This window comes from Solanum stenotomum, chromosome 6 (assembly GCF_019186545.1).
Source record: "Solanum stenotomum isolate F172 chromosome 6, ASM1918654v1, whole genome shotgun sequence".
NCBI lineage: Eukaryota > Viridiplantae > Streptophyta > Magnoliopsida > Solanales > Solanaceae > Solanum > Solanum stenotomum.
This window is the reverse complement of record NC_064287.1, coordinates 49,510,925-49,535,781: the sequence shown is the minus strand read 5'-3', so window position 1 is coordinate 49,535,781 and position 24,857 is coordinate 49,510,925. Positions and strand designations below refer to the sequence as shown.

General features: G+C 31.2%; 3 protein-coding genes across 4 annotated transcripts; 2 read left to right on the top strand and 1 right to left on the bottom strand.

Annotated features, from left to right (window-relative positions):
* Window positions 1–263: 263 nt before the first annotated feature.
* LOC125867628 (pentatricopeptide repeat-containing protein At4g32450, mitochondrial-like) lies at window positions 264–4,265 on the bottom strand. The gene is made up of 2 exons (XM_049548186.1): window positions 1,864–4,265; window positions 264–831 (listed from the first exon to the last, which is right to left on the bottom strand). The coding sequence occupies exon 1, from the start codon at window positions 4,100–4,102 to the stop codon at window positions 1,880–1,882; it is 2,223 nt and encodes a 740-aa protein (XP_049404143.1). The 5' UTR covers window positions 4,103–4,265; the 3' UTR covers window positions 264–831; window positions 1,864–1,879.
* Window positions 4,266–6,166: 1,901 nt separating this feature from the next.
* LOC125867451 (mitochondrial uncoupling protein 3) lies at window positions 6,167–9,023 on the top strand. Of its 2 annotated transcripts, XM_049547959.1 has the most exons (3): window positions 6,167–6,620; window positions 8,191–8,776; window positions 8,881–9,023. In XM_049547959.1, exons 1-2 carry the CDS (start codon window positions 6,246–6,248, stop codon window positions 8,731–8,733), a joined length of 918 nt encoding a protein of 305 aa, XP_049403916.1. In that variant the 5' UTR covers window positions 6,167–6,245; the 3' UTR covers window positions 8,734–8,776; window positions 8,881–9,023. The 2 variants fall into 2 exon arrangements, with proteins under 2 accessions (XP_049403916.1, XP_049403915.1); XM_049547958.1 differs by having other exon boundaries at window positions 8,191–9,023.
* A 5,760-nt stretch (window positions 9,024–14,783) lies between these two features.
* Window positions 14,784–17,436, top strand: LOC125867748 (transcription factor MYB106-like). Its single transcript, XM_049548316.1, has 3 exons — window positions 14,784–14,986; window positions 15,235–15,364; window positions 16,680–17,436. The coding sequence occupies exons 1-3, from the start codon at window positions 14,863–14,865 to the stop codon at window positions 17,434–17,436; spliced, it is 1,011 nt and encodes a 336-aa protein (XP_049404273.1). The 5' UTR covers window positions 14,784–14,862.
* Window positions 17,437–24,857: the final 7,421 nt, after the last annotated feature.

The following is a 24,857-nucleotide window of genomic DNA, read 5'->3' as shown; positions in this document are numbered from 1 at the left end:
CATTAAGGACCAAAGATTGATTAACCGAAAGTTGATAATAAACATCTTATTAATTTGATTATCAATTTAGCATGATCACAAAAACCGATAAAAATTAAAAACTTGAAAATACTTGAAGATCAAATATCAAAATCTGATCAAATTTCATGACCAAATAGATATTTGAAGATAAAAATTTTAAAAATCTATAGTCAAACACTAGCGAAGAAGGTAACAATTCAAGGAAGGCATTTGGTGGATAAGTTTGTAATTTCTGAATGCACTGCATAAACAATAGCCATGTTCAAACATGAAAAAGGAGACCATCAAAGCACAAGGATACAACAGCCATGTTACTAATATTACTGTTCCATGACAAGAATGGAAGTACTCAAAATGAAAATATTTTGATTCTATCCTATTAATCTCTATACTTCAGAATGTGAAACAGTTAGCTTCAGACTTAGAAAACAACTCCCTTCATGGACAACTGTCCCCGACAACTACAACTATCTAGCTAATCCGGTTTGAGAAGATGGGTTTTCTTCGTCTGGTATTGTTCCGGGGTGAACAGAGTATAGAAGCTCTTTATGTTTCTCGATGAGTCAAAAAACCTGGTTGCTCGTCCTTTACTATCTTCAGAACAATAACTCAGTATCTGCTATTGCACTCACCTTTGTATCCTTTCTGGACAACTTATGCATATTGACACTTTAACAGCACTAACCAAATCAAGAGGCCGTGTGGCATTAAATATGGTAGGTACTTGCCGATATAGAGTAAGTGGAAATCATCCCATCTGCTATGAATTATAGCTATGCTCTACAATCTTGAGTCTTGGCTGTGCTAATGCTGCAAGAAAAATATGCTTTAGAATTACATGGTCGGAAAAGTTCAACTTTTTTACAATGAAGTTATCATATAAATCAACACGAAAAATAAAGCATTCAAACAAGATTGTATTCAAAAGATGACGAACCTGGAAATATTTACAAAACTTTGGAAAAGAATATCCTAGACGACCACTGAAAATGGTACAAACAACAATATAATGCATCTCTACTTGTTTGGGAATAATATGAAATATCCTTAGTTTGCTGCTTAACCTCAAAATATGCTTCTAAAAGAAAAATACAAGGGGGGCGTTCCATTCCACCAAGCAAATCACTATAAAAGAAAACCGCAGAAACTCCTGATCTGTAAAAGTTTAAACACAGAGGATACAGAGAAATTACAGTAATCAGCCTTAGTACATAGGCGTTCTAAAGTGCCAGCATATTCTCAATCATAATAAGCATACAGGATGGTCATTGAAATACTCATACTTCATATTATCTATGAAGTAGACCATCTTAAGAAAGCAATCTGCTCAACATGCTTGAAGGACCATAAGCATTTCTGGTATTATCTATTCGAAGCAAGTAACAAATAATATCTTGTTTTAATATGTTTCACTACTGCAAGAGCTCCATGGGAAAAATTAACATACAGTATTTAAATATGGGTTTAACGCTGGGTCAAACTTTTTAATTGAAAGGTCAATTTTTTTGTAGTGTACCAATCTTAACTTCTCCAAAGAAAGTAAGAAATATGTAGCTTCTCTGGGATAGGATAAAAGTCCATTAGTTGATCTTCATAATAATGAGTGGGAAACTGAACATGTTCTTAAGAAATGCCAACAAATGTTAGGACTTAGGCGTAATGCCCTTACTCCTTAGAGTCGCAGTCCCTGGTTGTGAAACTACATCTAGTGTATCTGGTTATAAAGTTTGGTAATTTCATGCTTATGTCCTTCGTTTGACACAAGGAAAGAAAGTAAAAGAAAAAAGGAAAGGAAAAAAGATCTTCCAGATGACAATAAAAGAGTAGTATACTAAGTATTACCTGAATGGTAGGATCTTCACCAATAATCCCGACACGAGCACAATCCATCTTTTAAATGATGAAATCTCTTAGCATCTCGCATGATAATTTCCCGACCAACAAGCTTTGAAGCAATCTTCAATGCATTATGGCAATCACCACAGACACGCAGATTCTTTATAATCCGGATTGGTGATCGTGCAGAGCTATTCATAAGACCTTGAGCAAAAGCCAATCTCTCGCTGTGAGCCATTAAAGCGTCCTCTTTAGTTTCTTGGTCTACATCATGTAACACAAACTTCGTCTCTGGTATATAACCGTCCTCCTTCATTAGCTGCTTTAAACCCCTAAGCAATGCATATATCTTCTCATGATCGGGATGTGACCTATCTCCCGCACGATATTCATGAACTTTGCTTCTAGCCTCAAGAAGACTTTGAGCAGATTTCTTCTTCTCTTTCTCCTTAGCGATGTCTGATGCTTTTACAGCCAAAAAACCTGCCTTTGACTGTTCATCCAAACGAGATGGGTCTAGGAGCTCAACAATCTCAGCACAACGATCCCCAAGCTCCAAGTTCCCATGAATTCTACAGAGATTCATCATGGTTTCCCATACTTCAATACTTGGCTCTATAGGCATCCTTTCAATGAACTCCATAGCTTCATCAAGATATCCCGTACTTCCCAACATATCTACCACTCCAACATATTGCTCCATGGATAGATCAATGTCATAATCCTTACTCATTGATTCAAAGTGCAACATGCCCTCAACTATATCACCAACAACACTACAAGCATGGAAGACTCCCAGAAACATTTGGCCATCAGGTTTCATCCCAGTTTCCTTGAATTCTCCAAACAATTCTATTGCATCTTCTCCAAGACCATTCTTACCAAGCCATGAAATCATTGTGTCCCAAGAAGTCAGATTACGTTGAGGCATTTTTCGAAACACCAAGAAGGCATCTTTCATGGAGCCACATTTTCCATACATTTCAAGAATCTTATTGTACATTTTGATGTCAAGATGAGGATGAGATCTCGCAAGGTGCTCATGAATTGATTTAGCATCCTCAAGGGATTTATCCTCACTACACACATCCATCAACATAATATATCGAGACAAATCAACTGTGACATGTTGCTGCTCCAACAACTGCAAAACTTCTACTGCCTCCTTTACTTTGCCTTCTTTACATAAGTCATCAAGCTCATCAACTGAACCTTTTTTACTGCTGCTATCATCAGAATCAATCGACTGTTCGACAGGTGTTGAACTTCTCATTTCTTGATGGCCAACTATTCCATTCTGATATTGATAAGAAGTTTGATGTCCAGCACTAGAGGGGTTAAAGCCGCTTAAGTTTTGCTGATATTGCCCCATCATCTCCCTTGAGTAGCCACTTGAATTCGTATGCCTTTCCATGTTATACCCACTTGCATTTTGTGGATACGTTTCAGAATTTTCAGATTGAACATTCCTTACATTTCCAGGGTCGTAATAGGAAAGGTTTTGCTGAGGCACTCCTACGTTACTCGTGTAATTGCCACTAAAATTCTGCCATGATATTTCACTGTTTCCACCATTTAAATTCTGTTGATAGTGTCCATATACTCCATTTTGACTAGGCTGAGCTTCTAAACCTCCCTCAAACCTGGAACTACGCAACAAATTTGACGAATTTTCACCACTATCATTTCTATTATGAACTAAATTACTTTGATAATCCTTTCGAGACCCGAAATCATTATTTCTCCCAACAGTTTGCTGAAACTCAGTTCTAGATGAAACATTAACATACCCAGATGAAAAGTTCTCATTTTTCGCATATGGGTTCTGCTGAAACCCTTTGGTATCGTTTTGTTCGTGAAATTCAGTTCTAGGTTGTTGCGGATTAACCCCACTAGGGTTCTGCTCTATTCTCCTAGAATTTCCACTATAACTCCCGCCGCCTTGCGTGCTACGAGATAACTGCTGATTATACGCCCATTCCTGACCCTTCCAGTTTAATTTATTCAAAGAAGCCGTATTGTTCGTGTTATAATTGAAATCCCCATCTGGGTTTTGCTGAAAATCACTGTTATTTCCCCCCTTTAACTCACTATAATTATCAATCTCAGATATTTGAGTAGCAGTGCTGATATTTCTTAAATAAGTAACGAACTTTAACGATTCTAAATGAAGAGATTGTCTGCTTACCTTTGATAGAGTTCTCAATGATTTGGATGTGAGTATGGTGGCTCTACTTCTATACATTTTTGGCGATTATTTGATGAGCTTACGCAACAGAGAGAGGAGGCGCTGCGGCGGAGCAATGGTGTTTCCGACTACTTAAACCCTCTCACAGTCGAGGCTTTAGATATGAAGGCGACTAAGAAGAAGGTTTGTAGAATCAAGAATGTGTGATATGATCCCTTTACTTTTGGAAAAAACAACAAAAGACCCTATAACTTATTACTCATATATTTAACTTATTAATTTCAATGTTTATGAAAAAGAGAGGTCAAATAAAGACTATATTAATGTAGTGTATAAAGAGAAATTGATATATGATTCAAGTTCGAATAAATATGTAAAAGAATTGAATTGACTTTGTATTTATAGAAGAAAACAATGTTGGTAAAAAGAAAAGTTCGCAATATGTCATCCACAATATATTGTAACATTTTTGTCGATTTGAGCTATTTGTAAGTTGTCGATTTAAGTTATCTGTAAGTTGCTTGCTTAAGCTACTTGTAAGTAAGTTGACTGTTTTAGTTATTTGCAAGTTATCTATTTAATTGCAAACTTATCTAAAAAAAATATGTGTGAGCATTATATTTATAATACTTTTCCTTGAAGGTTCATCGATAGATCATGTGCCTTAATTAAAAAAAGTTGCTAGAAAAAATTAATTGAAAAAAATTACAAAACTTATATAAATCCCACTAATTTGGGAGCAAATTACTTACACTCCGTTTGAATCATTGTCACCCATTGTTTCATAATATATTGTATTGTATTGTATGGTAGATACAATGTTTGGCTAGACTGTATTGTTTGTTTTGTTTAACAATATTTTAATTGTTTGGTTTGATTGTATTGTACTGTATTGTAATTTATAAATTTATTAAAATATCTATAATTATTCTAGGGTAGGATATTTGACTAGAATTAAATAATATAAGGTAAAGGGTAAAATAGTATTTTGAAATATTATGTAAAGATATAATTGGAAAAAGAAATTAAGTAACAATGGGAACGCATCAAATCGGTTGTTCCATAAAATAGGGATTTTCATTGTTACGCAACAACGAAATTTAACAATATAATACAATACAATACGTTTTAAGTAACAATTAAAACAAACATTGTAGGTATAATAACGATAAATACAATACAATGGGTAACAATAATCCAAACAGAGTGTTAGATACACTTTAGTTTGTAATATTACAAATTTTATTAGATTTTGGTGCATTCAAATATTAGATAAATCCAAATACATGTATCTCGAGATACATGTGGTCAAAATTAAATATAATAGATTCGCATGAATTTTGGATGCATAGCAAATCTTGCCCACCTCTCTCATGTTGCTCGTCACTCTTCTATACATCCAATATGTCAAATATATGCGAATCACACTAGTGTTTATGTATCTTAGGTCGGGATAAAAACTCTATAATTCGTCCATCAAGCTTAGCCGCGGCCCAAGAATTGAAGATGGGCCAGCTTCAAAGATGAGTGTTTAAGGTGTATTTCATTGATGCCCCTCAGGCCTGGACCATTAGCTCAATGAAAGCCCAAGAGTTTAACGATGGCCGGAGAGCCCATACAACAAAGTTAGCCGTGACGGCGATGTCGGCAATGGCGGCGGAAACGGTGACGTTTCCGATTGACCTCATAAAGACGAGGCTTCAACTCCACGGCGAATCTCTTTTTTCGTCTCGACGGACATCAGCTGTCAGAGTAGTGTCGGAGATCTTACGAAACGACGGCGTTTTAGGACTATATAAGGGATTGTCACTGGCGATTATAAGGCATGTGTTTTACACTCCAATTCGAATCGTAAACTATGAGTTTTTGCGGAATTTTTTGGTTCCTGNGAGATCAAAATTAGGTGTAATTTGTTTTAGATATACTATATCCAAATGGATTCGTATAAATCTTGGGTGCATAGCAAATCTTGCTAGCCTCCCTCGCTTCTCTCCCATGTAGCTCGTCACTCTCCTATATATCTAGTATTTCAAATACATGCGAATCACACTAGTCTGTAAGTATCTTAGGTCGGGATAAAAACTCTACACTTAGTCCATCAAGCTTAGCCACGGCCCAAGAGTTGAAGATGGGCCAGCTTCAAAGATGAGTGTTTAATGTCTATTTCACTGATGCCCCTCAGGCCTGGACCACTAGCTCAATGAAAGCCCAAGAGTTTAACGATGGCCGGAGAGCCCATACAACAAAGTTAGCCGTGACGGCGATGTCGGCAATGGCGGCGGAAACGGTGACGTTTCCGATTGACCTCATAAAGACGAGGCTTCAACTCCACGGCGAATCTCTTTTTTCGTCTCGACGGACATCAGCTGTCAGAGTAGTGTCGGAGATCTTACGAAACGACGGCGTTTTAGGACTATATAAGGGATTGTCACCGGCGATTATAAGGCATATGTTTTACACTCCAATTCGAATCGTAAACTATGAATTTTTGAGGAATTTTTTGGTTCCGGCTGATCATACTCTTTCTCTGTCAAGCAAAGCTATTATTGGTGGAATATCTGGTGTTATTGCTCAGGTAAATTGAAATCTCATTGAATTTTGGAATTGCATTGTTGTTTGAGCTAAATGAATTGGAGATATCGTGTTAACTCGGTCTGATTTACCTCAACTAATTCCACGGGATACATGGGAGCTGAGATTTGAACTTGAGACCTCATGGTGCTCAACGCATTTCATTGACAGCTAGGCACACGCGCTACCGCAACACTTATCTTGTTTTAATTGTATATGAAGGAATTTGACTAGATAGAGAGGAGTATTTTGGTTTGATGTATGTACTTTGTTAATAATAGTGGAAGAACATGTAATGGAAAAATGGCTGAAAATTAGTTTGATAAGGAAAACATTGTTCAAGGTTTAAACTTTATATAGTTAAACAAATTGAATTACTGAAAAGTCGGTATCAAACAATATTATTAGTGAAATAGTTTCACAAATTTTGAGTTAGGTGGTCATTAGAGTTGGATACATGACTAATGCAGTGAGTGAGAAGAGCTGATATCTCCTTTATATTGCAGAACGTTTCAGTTGGAAAAGATTTTTCATGTCTTAAAACACTAAAAAGATCAGAAAACACTATGGGAAAACACTTACGAGTCTCTAAGCAAAACAATTAAGAACTCTTCACCACAACTAAGTTTTAACATCTACTAGTTGGTATCGGCTGTAAGTATTTGCTTCTGTTGTGGTCAGTTCTTACCAAGTCCATATGAATTCTGAAAATGTATATGTTAGATATGAATTTGTTTTCTATAAGCCATCAATGGTCATCTTCTTGTTTATAGAGCGGATTGCCTCATTTGTGGTGTCCCCTGCGTCTTTAGCTTACTTTAAATGAAGAGTAGCCCTTCAAAGAGAGAGAAGACTCAATGGTCAATTCTTTATTTCCTTGGTGCTACCCGAACTTTTGGGTAAGCAGATGAAGGACTAGTGATCACCGGAACAAAACTGGGTGTCATGATTTGTTATTTTTACAGACCAGAAGAATACAAGGTTCTTTGTAGTTCTCTTTTTGATTAATTTGTTCATTCTGAGTAAACATCAGCTGTCTTAAACATTCTTTATAGCAGTTTCCTTTTGTTTTGAAATTTTATTTACTGTACTGAGATATAGATGTTGGTAGGTGCACTCGGATAGAAGTATGTATCCATTCATGTTTGTGACTTAATCACTTAAGTATTTTTACTAGGTCCTCTTATCTCTCCACCAAAGATTGTATCGTCTACAAACCCTTTCTCTTCTCATCTTTAATTTAGTCATTTTTAAGATACCACATGACGCTAAATTATTTGTGTTTTTCATCTCTGATATCCCGTAGCTTTGTGCATGTTGGGAAGAACGTTAAGTATGATCAGCTGACAAATCGCTAAAAGAAATGTTGATATTGATAAGCATAGAAAAATTTGATGAATGATCTGCTACTTGTTTTTTTTTTTCAAAAAAAGAAAAGAAAAGAATTGGAGTGTGATATACCAATTCAAAAAAAATTTAAGTTTACGAGGTTCCCGTGCTTAAGCTTTCAATTCCTTACTTCAACAGGACTCATTGTGGAACATGTTATAGTTGCATGAATTCTTGTGATTCAGGTTGTGGCGAGCCCAGCTGATCTTGTCAAAGTTAGGATGCAAGCAGACAGTAGAATGGTAAGTCAGGGTCTGCAACCTCGATATTGCGGGCCATTTGATGCTTTCAACAAGATTATTCGAACTGAAGGTGTCAGGGGACTTTGGAAAGGCGTGCTCCCAAATATCCAGAGAGCTTTTTTAGTTAACATGGGAGAACTAGCGTGCTATGATCATGCAAAACGCTTTGTGATCGATAACAACATAGCAAATGATAATATATATGCACACACTTTATCATCTATAATGTCAGGCCTGTCAGCAACAACATTGAGCTGTCCAGCAGATGTAATTAAGACAAGAATGATGAATCAAGCTGCCGATAATCAAGGTAATTGTAAATATAAAAACTCCTACGATTGTCTTGTCAAAACTATTAGAGTTGAAGGACTCAAAGCATTGTGGAAGGGATTCTTTCCTACATGGGCAAGACTTGGCCCTTGGCAATTTGTATTCTGGGTATCATATGAGAAATTCCGACAAATCGCTGGTCTATCTTCATTCTAACCAATTCATCACGCTGAGTGCTGTATAACACGGTGGAGCAAAGGTTCGGTTTTCATTTTGTTCCCTTTGATTGATCTTGAGTTATATGTATGTTGTATTTAGTGTGTTTTTGAGAAGCCAAGTATGCTTCTTTACTCCCTTTTGTAGGAAAACTGAGGAGACAGAGGTCTACTTGGAATTATTCAGTATAGGCGTTAGTTAAAGAACGTATTTTTCGGGCCGAATTCTGTTGCAGACAAGAAACTCTATATTTAAGTGGAAAAGGACAGAGAGACGAACTCATTATCTAACGAATTTTGAACTGTGCATGTCATAGAGATTTCTATCCAAAAGGAATTTTCATTTCTTGTGATTATGATCAATGAAGAAAAACTTTGATAAAATATATAGATGAACCCTTTTATCATCTGATATATGAACACTATGAAGCAAGTCAATAATATTACTCTCTTATATTTTGACTATGATAAAATATATAGATGAACCCTTTGCACTATCCAACCATCCCTACCTCCACCTATCCCCCACCCTTGTACCACAACCAACCTCGGGTTGGAGATCGAGTCTCGAGTTAGAGTCAGGTACTAGGGTCGGGGTTGAAAGTTGGGTTCCAAGTTCGGGTTGGAGTTTTGGTTCCAAGACGGAGTCTGGTTGAGATCGAGAGTTAGGTTCAGGATCAAGAGTTGTGTATCGGGTCAAGTTTGGTAGTTGGGGGTCTGAGTTAGGGTCGAGAGTCGGGTCCGGAGTCGAGGTCGAGTTGGGTCTCCAGTTCTATTTTAGAATCGAGGTCAAGCTATAAGGTAGGAATCGAGAGTCTGGTTGGGGTCGGCTCTTGGGTCCCAGGTCAAGATTGAGAGTCGAGTTTCGGCACTTTCGGGTCCCGGATCTCAGGTCCTGAGTTGGACTCGGAGTTGGTTCTCGGGTTGGGTCGGGAGTCGTGTCATGGATCGGGTCGGATATTAAGATTGAAAGGGATCAAAAAATATCTTTCTTACTTTATGAAGAAAGTCATATTTCTTAAATTAAAAAAAAAAAAAAAGTATTTAAAACATGAATTGGAAAACATTTTTCTCCTACCAGACTCACCCTTAAAGTAAATTATTTTTACTTTTAAAGCTGATTTCAAATTTCTGCCTTTTAAGAGAATATAGTGAATTAGAACCATTATACTCCATTCATATTTTATCCTATCAGTGTATTTTCAATCCGTCCAAATCCGATTTAATCCACTAAACACCAACCATTATTAATTCTTAAACTCAAATATCAAAATTAACATAGCTCTTATAATTCCTTTTAACTCATATCATTTACACTCTATCTATCCATAAGTCAATGTCAATTAAACATTTCAATACAATTATACTCTTGTGTATACGTACATTGCCCTCATTATATTATAAATTGAATACACACCATCCCACTGTCTACGTACACTGACCTACTATTTAATTTTGCATGTGTCATTAACTTTATTTTCAATATACATTTATTCTATCCTCCAACTACACATCATAATATCATCCAATTAATTACAACTTTATATAAACATATGGTTGATGTTCGCCTAATAAGGAGCACTCACCATAAAGAAAATTCAAATCAAGAACAAAAATAACTTTTTGAGATAAGTTTAGGGATCATATGAGAAATCAACGGGTAAAACTTATTCGCACCGAGTGTATACACCAATTTAATACATGCATGTCATGTGTTTAAATTTATAGTTCACTTTACTTAACCTTAATTAATTAACATGTATTTTACTTCATTAAATCACATAATAATGAAAATTGTATTAGTTTGGTATATACACCCGGGATGTGGGTAAGTTTTTCCAAAATCAACCCCGAAAAATGCGGTTTATATTAGTTTAAAAAATAATTAATTATAATGCATTCAATTTTAATTTATGACTAATTGCAGAAGAGACGGGGGAGGACAAAATCATAAATTTTAATGTCCCATCGTGTGGGTTGCATTAGCATTAAAGTTATTAAATATATACATAATAAATAGAGGGGCCTCATTATAATAATGTTCACCAAAATCTGCAAAACTCAATTTATTATAAAGCCTGTATTTACGTACTCATTTTTTTTATTTCACACATTTGCAAATATTAAACATAGTAATAAAGTTTTACGCGTTGGCACCCTTCAATAACCACCAATCCTTCATCATTTTTTTCTTCTTCAAAATCACAATTAAACATATATATATATGTATATATATATATATATATATATATATATGCTCATAAATACTACTCCTATCATTAAGCATTGATTAAAAGATAATTTTATCTTCCAAATAATATCTTTCTTCTCTTCATATATATTTACTTTTTATTTGTAAAAAGGAGGGTTCAGAATTTAAAGTCTATCAACTTTAGATTCTAGCGTAATTTATTGAGTTTGAGATACATTATTTAAACATAATAAGCAAACTTTTAACATAGATACAAATTTTAATTAAAATTATTAAGTTCTGACAAACCTGTAAGGTCGTGCATATATATGCCAGAATATTAAAAATGCATGCATGTAGTGACATGGACCGCTTGGTTTCATGCAAATTAAACAAACTTATAAAACATTTTAATTCACTAGTAAGAAATCACTACTTTTCCGCCGAAACTCTTTACTGAAAATGTTCAGTAGCTATTTCTGTATAGATATTCTGATCAAATCGATCGGGCGAAATAGTAATATCTTTATATAGAAAAATTAAAAAGTTTCTTACTATTTCAGTAAGAATATGTTTCCTACTATGTGTTCTCCCATTGATTCTCTCATTGAGTTGATTCTGTAGAAAATTAGTGAGAAAATCATGTTCTACTATCTATAACACAAATTTTCTATTGATTTGCGGTGAGAAAAAATGTTATTTTTAATAGTGATTATATATAATATGAAAATATATATTCACTTTTTTTTCACGTTTATACAACGAAGGTGTACGAATTGTGTATAAATAAACTTGATGTTTAAACTTAAAAGAGAAGAGTACTACTACTGAAACATTGAATCTAATCAAAGATACAGTTACCACATTGGAAGAGGTAAAAGGTACTCAAGTATTAAGTTTCTAGGTAATTATTGTCTAAATAATTATTTCTAGTACTACTTTTTGTAAAATATAGTGAAGCATTTTAATATTTTTTTAAGGATATGATTTGTTATTTTGCCAAAATTAGTAGTATATGTGAAGGGAACATTTCATATACTATTGAATAATAGTAATTCTCAATATACGTACTTTTACTAAATATTTTTAAGTTAGTTGAGATATTCCATAGTCTCCCACTTTTACACTTCGATTTTATTATTACCTATTGTTTCGTTTTTTATTTTATTTTCATATTGATTGTTGTTGCTATTGGTATCTTTTATTGTGTTTGGTTTTCCTACTTGTTTGATATGTGTTTTACTTTAGGGGAGGATTTATCGAAATAACCTCTCTATTCTTATAAGGCTGCATACTTCCCAAACCACTAATGAGATTTTACTAGATATATTGTTGTCAGTGGCGGAGCCACCTTACACGTAGGGAGTTCATCTGAACCCTCTTCGGCGAAAAATTATATTATTTATACATAGTTAAAATAATTTTTTAGGTTTATATAGTAGATGTCGAACCCCCTTCGGCTACTTCGTGTGTCTATTTTTTCAAATTTTGAACCCCCTTATTGAAAATCCTAGCTCCGCCACTGATTGTTATTTATTATATACAACAAAGGTGTACGAAGTATGTAAATAAAAAATGATGTAAAAAGAAGAGGATTGTTATTCCTCCGTTCTCATTTAGTTGGCATGTACGCTAAAAATAGTTATTGTTAAATACTTGACAAATTTTAAAATTAAGAGAATTTATTTTTATTTTATTTTTAGCATTGATTATTCTAGATTTAAGAGGGCACAAATAAACAAAATTTAAAGAATTAATAAGAATACATTAATCAAATTACACTTTTAATTATTTTATTTTTTAAAGATTTTTATGCAATTTTTTTTTTATCATAACAACTAAATAGAAACAGAGAGAGCACTATAACATTGAATCTAATCAATTATACGGTTACTCACATAGACGAAGAAAAAAGTACCAATATGGGTTGTGGTGCAGTGATAAAACTCCTCCACCCTTAACCAGAGATCTTAGGTTCGAGCCCTGAGTATGAAGAAAATCTTGTAGAGTGTCACACCCGAATGAGCCCTGCAGTGCGCAATCCAAATTTAATCAGCGCTCCATTAGAGCTCTAGACACCGGATAGAAAAAAAAATGGGAAGAAAAATGTACTCAAATAACATTAAATTTCTAGCTAATTATTATATAGTCTAAATAATTAAATTTCTAGAATTACTTTTTTGTTGCTTCAAAATATATAGTGAGGCATTTTAAATTTCTATAGGGACATAAATTTGTTATTTTGCCTAAATTAGTAGTATTAGTTTGTGAAGGGATCATGACATATATTGAATAAAATAAGTAATGACTGTAAATGTACTTTTGCAATATAAAATAAAGTAAGTTAGTTGAGATATCCCCACGATATCATCAAGAGTCCCAATATTATTTATGATTCTTAAATAAATATAGTACACATTATCTTTGATTCTACCTTAATATATCACCCAAATGTCCGACATGCAAATTGATGAAAGGGGAACATGTTGGTCACAATATGGGGCGGAGCTAGAGAGGCGTAAGGGGTTTATTAAAAAAGAAGTATCAATATAAAAAAATTATACGAAAAATTGTATAAATGTACGTACCTCTCAATTCTCATATTTCCATTTTATTTTTGAATGATGTAAATACAAATCTTATGGGGCGGAGTTAGAAAAGCATAACAAGGGTTTATTCGAATTTTTTTCTCGATATATAAAATATTATACGAAAAATTGTATAAATGTACATCTCATCTTTCTTTTTTGTTTTTCGAATGATGTAAATACAAATCTTTCAATTGTTTGTATTATTATTATTTAGAATAAAAAGGAAGAAAAAAAGGGGTGTGTATGTATATCAATTTGTTAAATTATATATAGTGATGATTTTCATCTAAAGTTGACAAAATTGGGCTATGAAAGCATATATCCATTTATATTTGAGCATGTTATTGAGCTACATCCATTTATTATTAGCTTGGCATAATCCATTTTAGTCCATAAAAAATTCGGTCGATACGTAGTCAAAATTGACACAATAAAAGACTTTTTTTTAATTATGTTATATATAACTATAATTAAAAAAAAAAAAGTTATCAGGTACTAAAAAAATTATATAAAATAACTAAAATTTAGTAAGGGGTGGGTGGGTTGGGTTATGATCCATATTTTAGTTCATTTGTGCTTATATAACTTTTGAATGGATCAATAATTAGTTCATTTATTAACTTAGTTTATTTTAGAAAAAATTACCTAAATACACAATGTATTTTACCATATTCTCTAAAATTCCCTACCATTTGAAAAAATTACAAAAATTCCTACTCTCTTCTATGCTCGGTACATCACTTTACGTACGTGATGTATCGATAGGATACATCACTTTACACAATGTATCGATCAGATATATCACTTTACGCAATGTATCAGGACGTTGGGTGATGTATCCGAAATCGAGACGCGATGTATTGGAATGTTGAGAGATGTATTCGAAACCGGGACGGGATGTATCGGGAAGTTAAGTTTTATAATTTGGAAAACATAGGAATATGAGGTAATTATCTCTTAATAATACTATGAAATTTGTGTAAAATTCCCTTTATTTTAACTCGTTTAATTTCAACTCAACCCATTCATTTTACACCTCAGAGTCTTTCATCTATGGTTTGCCAACTAGATGATTAGGAAGTTGAATCTTATTTCTCCAAGCTAGACATCATATTAGCAATTGGGTATTTGTCCCCCTTTAACATTTATTTTACATTAAAGCTAGCTAACTCTCTTATCATACAAACTTATTAATTTCTTCATTTGTTGCCTATAAATATGTATTCCTCCCAACTAGGCCTTTCCACATATATACCATCTCTTATTTCCCCAAATAAGACAGGCACAACTAATAACTTTTCTTGAAATTTTGCTAATATTAGCTTTAATTTAGAGCTATATATACAAAATGGGAAGGTTTGATAAAGAGGGATTGAAAAAAGGGCCATGGACTCCAGAAGAAGACCAAAAACTATTGTCTTTCATTGACAAACATGGTTGTGGTAGCTGGAGGGCTTTGCCTGCTAAAGCTGGTAATTGATACTCTCTGTTACAATTTATGCGATACACTTTTTTATTCTGATATAAAATGATAGCTACCTTCTATATTTAGAGATGTACAATTAAACTATTTTAAGTTTTAATTTCATTTTATCCTTGACGAAGTGATTTAAAACCATATAATTATCTATGACTTGTTTAATTTAGAGTAGAAACTTCAAAAAGTGTTTCTTAATTATGTTAGCATGATTTTATCTCTTTTTTTCTTTTTCTTTTTTAGGTCTACAGAGATGTGGAAAGAGTTGTAGGTTAAGATGGATAAACTATCTGAGACCTGATATCAAGAGAGGAAAATTCAGTTTACAAGAAGAGAGAACCATCATTCAACTTCATGCTCTTCTTGGAAACAGGTATGTACTATTTTCTCTATTTTATAATAAGTGTTGTTTTAGCTCATTTCACGCTATAACAGTAATATATTCAGTTTAGTTCTGCAAGTGAGATATGAAGAGAATATAGTGTACACAAATCTTATTTTTATCTTGAGAGGTGGAAAATTATTTTCAATAGACCTTCGTCTCAAAGAAAATCATATGAAAGCAGATCCAAAAATGATAATAATAAAAGTGAAAAATTCAGGAACAAAGACTATAGAAAATAGAAAGCATGACAAAACATTCTAAAAAAGGTGCAATGACTATACTTAAATCATACGCGCAATAATCGAAGTACAAGAGACAATAGATAGTAACAAAAATTGAAAATCAAGAAATTACAGGAGAAATACTACGACTACTATATGTGAGGATAAGCGAGATAACACTCTAATACCTACTAGCCTTCTACCATAATATGTGTCATTCACAACCTTCTATATAAGATTATGTCTTTGGTATAGGTTGCAACTGTGTCTTGTCCTGTCTAATCTCCTCTCTATCTCTCATGAAATCATCCATGGAACCTCTGCACACCTCCGCACTAGGGTATCTCTGTGTGATCTCTTTCTCACATGCCTGAGTCATCTTAGTCTCGCTTTCCCCATCTTACCCTCTACCGAAGTCACTCCTACCTTATGATTCCGAATATCTTTATTTCTAATCCTATCTCTCCTAGTATGTCAACACACCACACCATCCTCATTTCTACATCTTTCATCTTCTGAACGAGAGAGTTTTTGATTGATTAGTACTCTATTTCATACAACATAGTCGATTTAACCATCACTCTGTAAAACAACTCATTTAATTTTACTCTCATCATGAAAAATAATATATTAAGGTATAGTTTATTAAGTTATCTCTATTTATTAGACGTCTCTAATTGAAAATTGAATACCATTAAAAAGAAATATTTCTTTAATATAAGAGTATAAAATAATGGTCTATTTTTTAGAATACTAGAGTAAACAAAGAGAAAAAAAAAGACACATAGTTTGACATGAAAGAAATGCACAACACATTAATGGAGGACAGTAGTAATACTTATTACTTAATAAATATATATAAAAAAAAAGATAGCAAATGATGATAGAACTCATAAAATGTTAGTTACCTTTGTTTCTGCCACAATATTATTCTTTGATACTTTTGCCCATCACTAATTTTTTGTAGTGAATTACACAATAATTTCATTTTTGTGTAATGTTTTTTTTTTTTTAATGTTTGAATATTGCGACATTAAATTAATCATGTTTTGTTCCTCTCTTTGTCATCATTGATATATTAGATGGTCAGCAATAGCAGCTTACTTGCCAAGCAGAACAGACAACGAGATAAAGAACTACTGGAATTCACGTCTGAAGAAGAGGTTAACCAAAATGGGAATTGATCCAATGACACACAAACCAAATGGTGAAGGCTCATCAAAATATGTTGCAAATCTTAGTCATATGGCTGAATGGGAAAGTGCAAGACTAGAAGCAGAAGCTAGACTTGTTCGAAAATCGAAAATCCTCTTCAATAACAACAACAATAGTCACAATTACAACATTAACCCTACTACTATTTCACAACAATTACCTTATTATCAACAACTCCCTTGTCTTGACATATTAAAAGCATGGCAAATGACTAGCACAAAATTACCAACAATAAATGATATTAATCATGCCATTCTTCGTAATAATTCGAAGAACAAGAAACTCGATTCATCGATACCATCATCAACGTTAAATTCCTCAGAGAATATTTTCGCGAACAATGCACCAACTACTATAAAAGTTGGTGATGATCATCAAAATCTTCATGATTTGTCAACAATTAACTCATGTTTTGAAGATGATCATCTCCAAACAGAACTTCCAAGTTTCATGCAGGAATTTTCAGGGCTATTTCCGGAATATACACAAAATTCAACAAATGGATTACAAGGGGATAATATTATGGGAAGCTATTCTGGAGATTTTGAAGATAATAAGTTACTAATTAATTGGAATAATTTACCTAATTATTTGGTCAATTCACCTATTGATTGTATTAATTAAATTGTACTTCTTTTAGTTTTACAAAGACTATGATAAAAAAAATTATAAATGTATTTGTAATATCCCAGTGTGAAGTTTAGTTTATGAAATAATTTGATTGAAATCGTGTACCCTTATTTTATGTCTTAATAACACTCCCTCCGTTTCACTTTATGTGTCAAAAGTTCGATAGTCAAATTACTTAATTTTCGATTTGAGTATGGATATATATATTTTAGGTTTATAAATACAGTGGGTGTAAGCGTTTGATAATAAAATATATAGAATATATTCGAAACTGCATCATATTATAGTGGCGCCTTACCTCTCAATATGGAATTTTCCAACGCGAATTCTGATTTAGTCGAATTCTAATGTGAATATTAAACACATGAAACTAAAAAAAAGTATAAATACCCTTTGAGTAATTAATTTTTGATATCGTACAACTGTCAATGTGCATCAGGACAGTTGTGGTCCTTATTGAGGTTACGCAGCTCGACTGTGTCCAAAGGGGAAAATTGTCAATATATATCGTTTGGCTAATTAGCTAGTTTATTAATATGGTTGAAACATATATCTATGTTGTGTATAAATTTGTATATTATATTTAATATGTATATTAAGTATAAAGTATACATAATTTATATACTATTGTGAATTAGTTGGTGGAAGTATTTAGAATCGTAATTATCTTCATAATAATAATATTTTATACTCCATTTGTCTCATTTATGTGAAAGTATTTGTGGTTGGGGAACAAAAAAGTTTTTTTTTCTTTTCAAACTTTATTTTAGTATTTCAGATATTAACTATGTTGATTTATAGTATTTTTCAAATATTACTTTACAAAGCATCTATACCTGAAGTCCTGAACTTAATTAGAATCATTTTTTTTAGAGCAACGGATTCACTGTATCTGTTTCTTAGTTCTGATCATTAAATACCAAACACTTGTTTAGTACGAGTGATATGGAATAACTAATTTCGTGATTGATTTTAAGATAAATTTATTTTATATTTGATTGAGATAAAATCGTAGGATAACTTATCTCATACTTAATTATTCGAGAATTGTAGTGTGCGTCTTTTTGTTCCACATTAAAAATGGAATAACAAGACAACTAATTTTGAAATAACTCGTTTCGTTACCAAATGAGCCCTATAAGTTAGGCAACACTTACAGACTATTGTATATTGCTGCACCTTGAAGTTAGTATAAGTACTGTAATTAATAACAATGTCAAACAATCATGCACATTATTACTTAAATTTCTAAATAAATTATTATAGTGTAAAGTATTTTTACCTGTTTCACTTTTTAAAAGTCAATTTAAAAACTAAAAGATGAGAGGAGGAAATAAAATACAATAAATATTTCTGAACCAACATCAGATGGTCCTGAAAAAATAAAACATGCACCCTCCACGTTATTTAATTTACTTACTTAAATTTCTAAATAAATTATTATAGTGTAAAGTATTTTTACCTATTTCACTTTTTAAAAGTCAAATATAAAGACTAAAAGATGAGAGGAGGAAATAAAATACAATAAATATTTCTGAACCAACATCAGATGGTCCTGAAAAAATAAAACATGCACCCTCCACGTTATTTAATTTACTTAACTAATGCTTCCATGCAGTTAATCTTTTTACGGAGAAGGTTGCAGTCGCTATTTTTTTGAGTGTGCATAAAATAAATTAGGGAAAAATGATAAATATACTCTTGAATTATCGTAAATGGTATGTAGATACCCTCCGTTATATTGTTGGACATTGGAGCCCCTGCTGTCCAAAAAAACTAGAGCATATATACCCTTTATACTAACGGACATACACGTGTCATAATACCCGACATTTATTAAATATCGAATCGACGGATAAGATTGCACCACGTGCCCCTATTTAGTCTTCTGTTAGAGTGAAGGGCATATATGCTCTAGTTTTTGGACGGCAGGGGCATCAATGTCCCAAAAGTATGACAGAGGATATCTGCACACCATTTACGTCAGTTCGGAGGTATATTTATTCTTTTTCCCAACAAATTGTAATAGAAAAGTAAATTATATTAGACAAACTTTAATTTAGAAGATTAATTCAACCTTAAGACATTTATTTAAAAAAGTATCTGCTCAAGTACTATCTCGATCAGTGTCCATAAAATAAAGTTAGGTAAATGAAATTATTATTGCTTAGAAGCGTATCTTTTCTATCTTACAACATATAGGGTTAAGTGGTCCATTTCAATCTTTTTCATCAGATATTACTTATAAGCGTTATCCTTTTTATTCTTTGTGTCAAAGAGTTTTATTTGATGAATATATATATATATATATATATATATATATATTGGATCACTAGGCTATAATAGCTTGTTGTGTTAAAGGTGTCCAAAATATGTTATTTAGTCATTTCGTATATCATTTTATTTGTATATATGATTTTTTTTCCGACAAAGAGTGTTCAATTGGAGATAAATCGACTATTAAAGATCGTGGAATAGAGATCAAAATACATAATTTGGTTAGAATCAAAACTGTGATACCATAAAAAATATATATATTATAAGACAATAGTAAGTGAAAAAATTACAACTTTATACATGTCTCTTCTTATCTCTACGTGATTTTATTACATATATAATAAGATTAAATTCTAATTTCAATCTTAGTAATCTAATTTATTTTAAATTAATAAATTTATTTTTAAAATAATCTATATATAATATAAAGGAGAAACATAGACAAGGTGATGTGACACCCCTCTATGGCCTCTATTCATATTTATCTTTTTTCTTCTTTTTTTGAGATTTTTTTCTTAATTCTTTTTATTAAATATTTTATTTATTAAATAAAAAAAACAATCATATTTATTATTCTAATTATATCTAATGAGTTACAAAAAACCTCCATCTATTCATATTCTCTACTTAAATAACATGTCTCTTCAACTTATTCTTATGAATTATCAAATTTATAAATTAAATTACAATCATCCATGAAGATGTTGAATATTCATTTTTCATTTTCTCATTCTTTCTTTCTATTAGTGTAGTTTTTTTCTCATTTTTTATTTCTGTTAGTGTAGTTTTTTTCTCATTCTTTCTTTAGTGTAGTTTTTTTCTCTTTTTTTTTTTTTTAAAAAAATAAATATTCTTCATATTTTCCATAAGAAATCATAGAAAAGATAGTGACATGATATGTTCTTTACTTTGATGTAGATCAAATATATATTCTTCAAAGATTCATTATAAAGAGATGTTCACATTAATTTAGTACAAGATCATCAAAATGGAGAAGGAAGTTTAATTATGTTGGAAGATTCATCAAGAGAGATGATCATATTAGTATAAAGTTTGAATGTTTTTAATATTTTAAAGATTCATTAATGTATTGTTTTGATTTCAATATTCTAAAAATTTTCCATGCTTGAAAGGCATATTATCTATGGTACATTTCTCTTAGCTATTATATATTGTTGTACTTAAAAATCTATATATAATATAAGCTAGATGTTAGAGAAGTGAAGTTGTACCTCTCTTTGGCCAAAGATTCTATTTATCTTTTTTCCTCAATTTTTTCATAATTTTTCATATTTTTCTACTTACTTATTATTGTACAAAAAATAAATATATCAATTACTACTCCTCTATTTATTGTTATACTTAAATGTCTGAAAAATTATTTACCCTCATTATTATTCTTTGTTACAAAAAATTAAAAGTCTCAATATTTACCATTTTAATATTTCAAGATATTTGTCTCTTTTTTTATTGTATTTTTTTTCCTCTTTCAATTTTGTTAAACACAAAAAGAAAAGAAGTTTATTTGTTTGCTTTCCTAATAAAACTTCAACACCCAACAAATGTTGAATATACATGAGTTTTTTTTTTTGGCCTTCATTATTTTATTTTTTTCTTCTTTTATTTATTTTAAAATTTTTATCTCCGTAACTTATACCTAATTGAACTTTTACTTTAATTAATATTATTAACTCTTTTCTTTAAATTTTCATATTCATAACCCCCAACTATTTAATTTCAAAATTTAGGATACCTTATGATATTAATTTCTTCAATTTTGTCTATATAAATTCATATTTTCTGTTTCATTATATTCCTACTCAAGATTATTATTTTTTATTTCATATTTAAAATAGTGATATTCTATATTATTTTTGTAGTATTAGATTTATACTTTAGTTTGACTCAATGAAAAGGCTCTTGGATATGGATAGAAGGGGTGCCTGATAAAAGCTAAAAAATAATTGCATTGATTATCTGATTTTTTATCATCTTTATTTTTGTGATTAAGGACTTGACAAAATTGTGTTGTTATTTTTCTCTTTTTACTTACTTTTATTACTCATGGCTCAAAAATATACACGCAATTCTTAGGTATTTCTTATGGTGAAGAACCATTTAAATTTGTTCATTTCTTCTACTTCTAAAGAATTATCAGAATAATATAAGATATATACGAAAAATTAGCAATAGAGATTTCTTTAGATGATAATATAGAATAGAGAAAAATAATTATTTAAACGATGATGAATAAGAGAAAAAACAAGGACAGAGAAAGGATCAAATATCAAAGAAGAAATGAAATAGAAATATTTATCTCTTTTTCCTCCTATTTTTAGTTTCATCATTTATTTTTTTCAAATTAAAGGAAGATTCATCGGATAGTAAATTTATCATTTGACAAAAATAAGAAAAAATATCAAGTCCTTAAATATGTTTATCCGAATTTTATGTATTAAAATCATGATATATGATTTTTTTTTCTTAATAAATTAGTCTTTTAATTTTGAAAAATATTTGATAATAAAAATGTAATTCACTCCAGCTCTAATTTTACAAAAATATTTGTATTGAGATTTCATCATTTTTCTTATTTCTATGATTGATTTTTTATTTCTTGTATCACAATTATTTTTTAAAATAGATTTACATATATATTTCTTAACTGCGCGAAGTGCGGCCAAATTCCTTAGTAGATAAATAAAAGTGAACTGAGAGAATAATATCGAAAAGACAAGACCACGATGGTCCAGGCTCCATTAATCTGTTGGGTTAAATACGTAATTAAATATGGTTGCTCCATGGTACAATTTCATAATCAATGTGCTAGTACTAATTAATGGCAGGTAATTTCAGACAATAAAACACAAATATTTATAACCATTACTCAAATATAGCCCACCATAATTCATATTTATGGAGTTCTGCCTCTTGTTGTGGTTTTTTTTTTCTTTACACAAGTGATTTATTTAATTATGCAATTCTTTAATGAAAGAAAATTCCAAAAGGAAGGAGAATAATACAGAAACGTGGATTCATAGAGTTCACAAGTTAAGTTAAAAGAGGCAAATATAATTAATTTCTCGCATATTTATTCAACTCTAAGTCGCCGTTTAATCGTAGAATTTGGGATTTAAATTTAAAGTTTTTTAATTTAATTTAAAATCAATGTTTATTTATGAAGCTTCAAATTCTTAACTAGACACGATTTCGAATTTTAAGTTGTGAAATTCTATTTTATTTTTAAACGTAAAATTTGACCCCTAAATTTATATTTTGTGAGAGATTCATGTTCGATGTGAATAGATTGTTTATATGTCAAAGGATAATATTACAAAAATAGTTAGTAATTAATACTATTATTGATTTTTTGCACCGATGAATCTTTGTAAAATTGTGTATATTTAAAAGTTTGTAATATCATGTAATCGGAAGCATTTATTTATAAAAGAAACACGAAGATATGTGATTTATTAATGCGGTGTCTTAAGATACTTGGTACCTTGTTTCTAAACTATATATATTTTGTTCATTTATTAAAATTGTATAATATTTGAGACAATTTTGATAAATTTCACATATTGCGGAGTTTTCATGTTAATGAAAAAATATACAAACTTAAACAATAAAACTTGAATGTACAAACAAATTTTTACCTTCAAATTAACCTGATTTGAAACAATATCTAAACAACCCTAAGAATTAATGACCGAAAAGCTATACAAATTAATAAACCTTCGATCCTATTTCATAATAGATTTTGAAGTTAACCAAATACTTTTGTCTATAAATACTGCATATTTGATTTCATTCATAAATTTATTTTCTTCCCTAGCTATTGTTATAGTCTCAATAAGAATGCTAGTTCTTATTGTTCATATATTACGATATATGAATATACCACATTAATTCGTTGTGTATGGATGATGAGATTCCATTACTACAGAGTCAATTTCAATAGACTTATTGGAGGGTCCCACATTGGCGTGCATATTGAACGTACGAATTCGCCAATTATGAGTTGAGCGATTTAACCATTCAGCCATGGATGCTTAGCGGGGATCCTCGTACATGGTGAATAACCAAATTCCAATTGAAATGAAATCTTTAGGATAAATCAATGCTATTTAGGAGGAATCAATGAGAGGACATCAATTCAAATCCTGGATTTTCGAATTGAGAGAGATATTGAGAGAGATCAAGAATTCTCACCATTTCTTAGATTCATGGACCCAATTCAATTCACTAGGATCCTTCGTTCACATTTTTTTCCACCAAGAACGTTTTCTAAAACTCTTTGACCGAGACTGAAAATTTGAAGTTTTTTTGTAACTTGAAACTATGTTTGAATTTGTATTTTTTCGAGCAAATTTTTTAAAAATTAAAAATATTTAAAAAATCAGATATTCAAAATCAAAATCTGATCACATTTCAAGGTTTAGAATAATTTTTTTTAAAATTTGATACAATTATGAAGAAACACTAACTTCATCTTGCCAACCATATTGGATTAATTAGTTAGAATACTTAATAATAGTCATTCATTATTTATCAGAAATATTACTACGTACGTACGTGTTTGTAAATTGGAGTACAGTAATTTGCATCATTGCATGCATGCAAAATTCATGTTAAAAAACTGCACGTTACAGTATATACACTTGTTAATTTTTAAATTTCCCTTTTTCAATTTCCCCTAGTGATTGCTAATTTACGTTGATTTAATTTATGAGTATTCAATTCCCTCATTAATTAACTTTGTTGCAATAATGACATGTATATATATATGAAGATGGTTAATTGTAAAAATCTTTAGTAAATATCTAACATTGCATTTATTGAGTTGAACGAAAACCGATGGAGAATATTGATTCTCCATTGTTGCTGATCTGAAGCTTTGAGAAGAAACGAAGAATACTTTGATTTGGGGAAATGAAAAACTGAACTTCATTTCATGAAGATGTAGTGTATTTATACAGACTCAACAATAAGAAAGTTCTAGAATCTAACTAACTAACAACAAAATAACTAACTCATCAACAAGAATAAAATGAATAACAAACTTAACCGACTTAGTTCATTACACTTATTACACTAATTGCCCTTGAATAAACTTGATCTTAACACCCCCCCCCCCC

Coding starts and splice junctions, on each gene's coding strand:
- LOC125867451 (XM_049547959.1), top strand. CDS start 6,246: ATGAAAGCCCAAGAGTTTAACGATGGCCGGAGAGCCCATACAACAAAG. Junction 6,621..8,190: donor TATCTGGTGTTATTGCTCAG/GTAAATTGAAAT, acceptor CTTGTGATTCAG/GTTGTGGCGAGCCCAGCTGA.
- LOC125867628 (XM_049548186.1), bottom strand. CDS start 4,102: ATGTATAGAAGTAGAGCCACCATACTCACATCCAAATCATTGAGAACT.
- LOC125867748 (XM_049548316.1), top strand. CDS start 14,863: ATGGGAAGGTTTGATAAAGAGGGATTGAAAAAAGGGCCATGGACTCCA. Junction 14,987..15,234: donor GGCTTTGCCTGCTAAAGCTG/GTAATTGATACT, acceptor TTTCTTTTTTAG/GTCTACAGAGATGTGGAAAG. Junction 15,365..16,679: donor CATGCTCTTCTTGGAAACAG/GTATGTACTATT, acceptor TTGATATATTAG/ATGGTCAGCAATAGCAGCTT.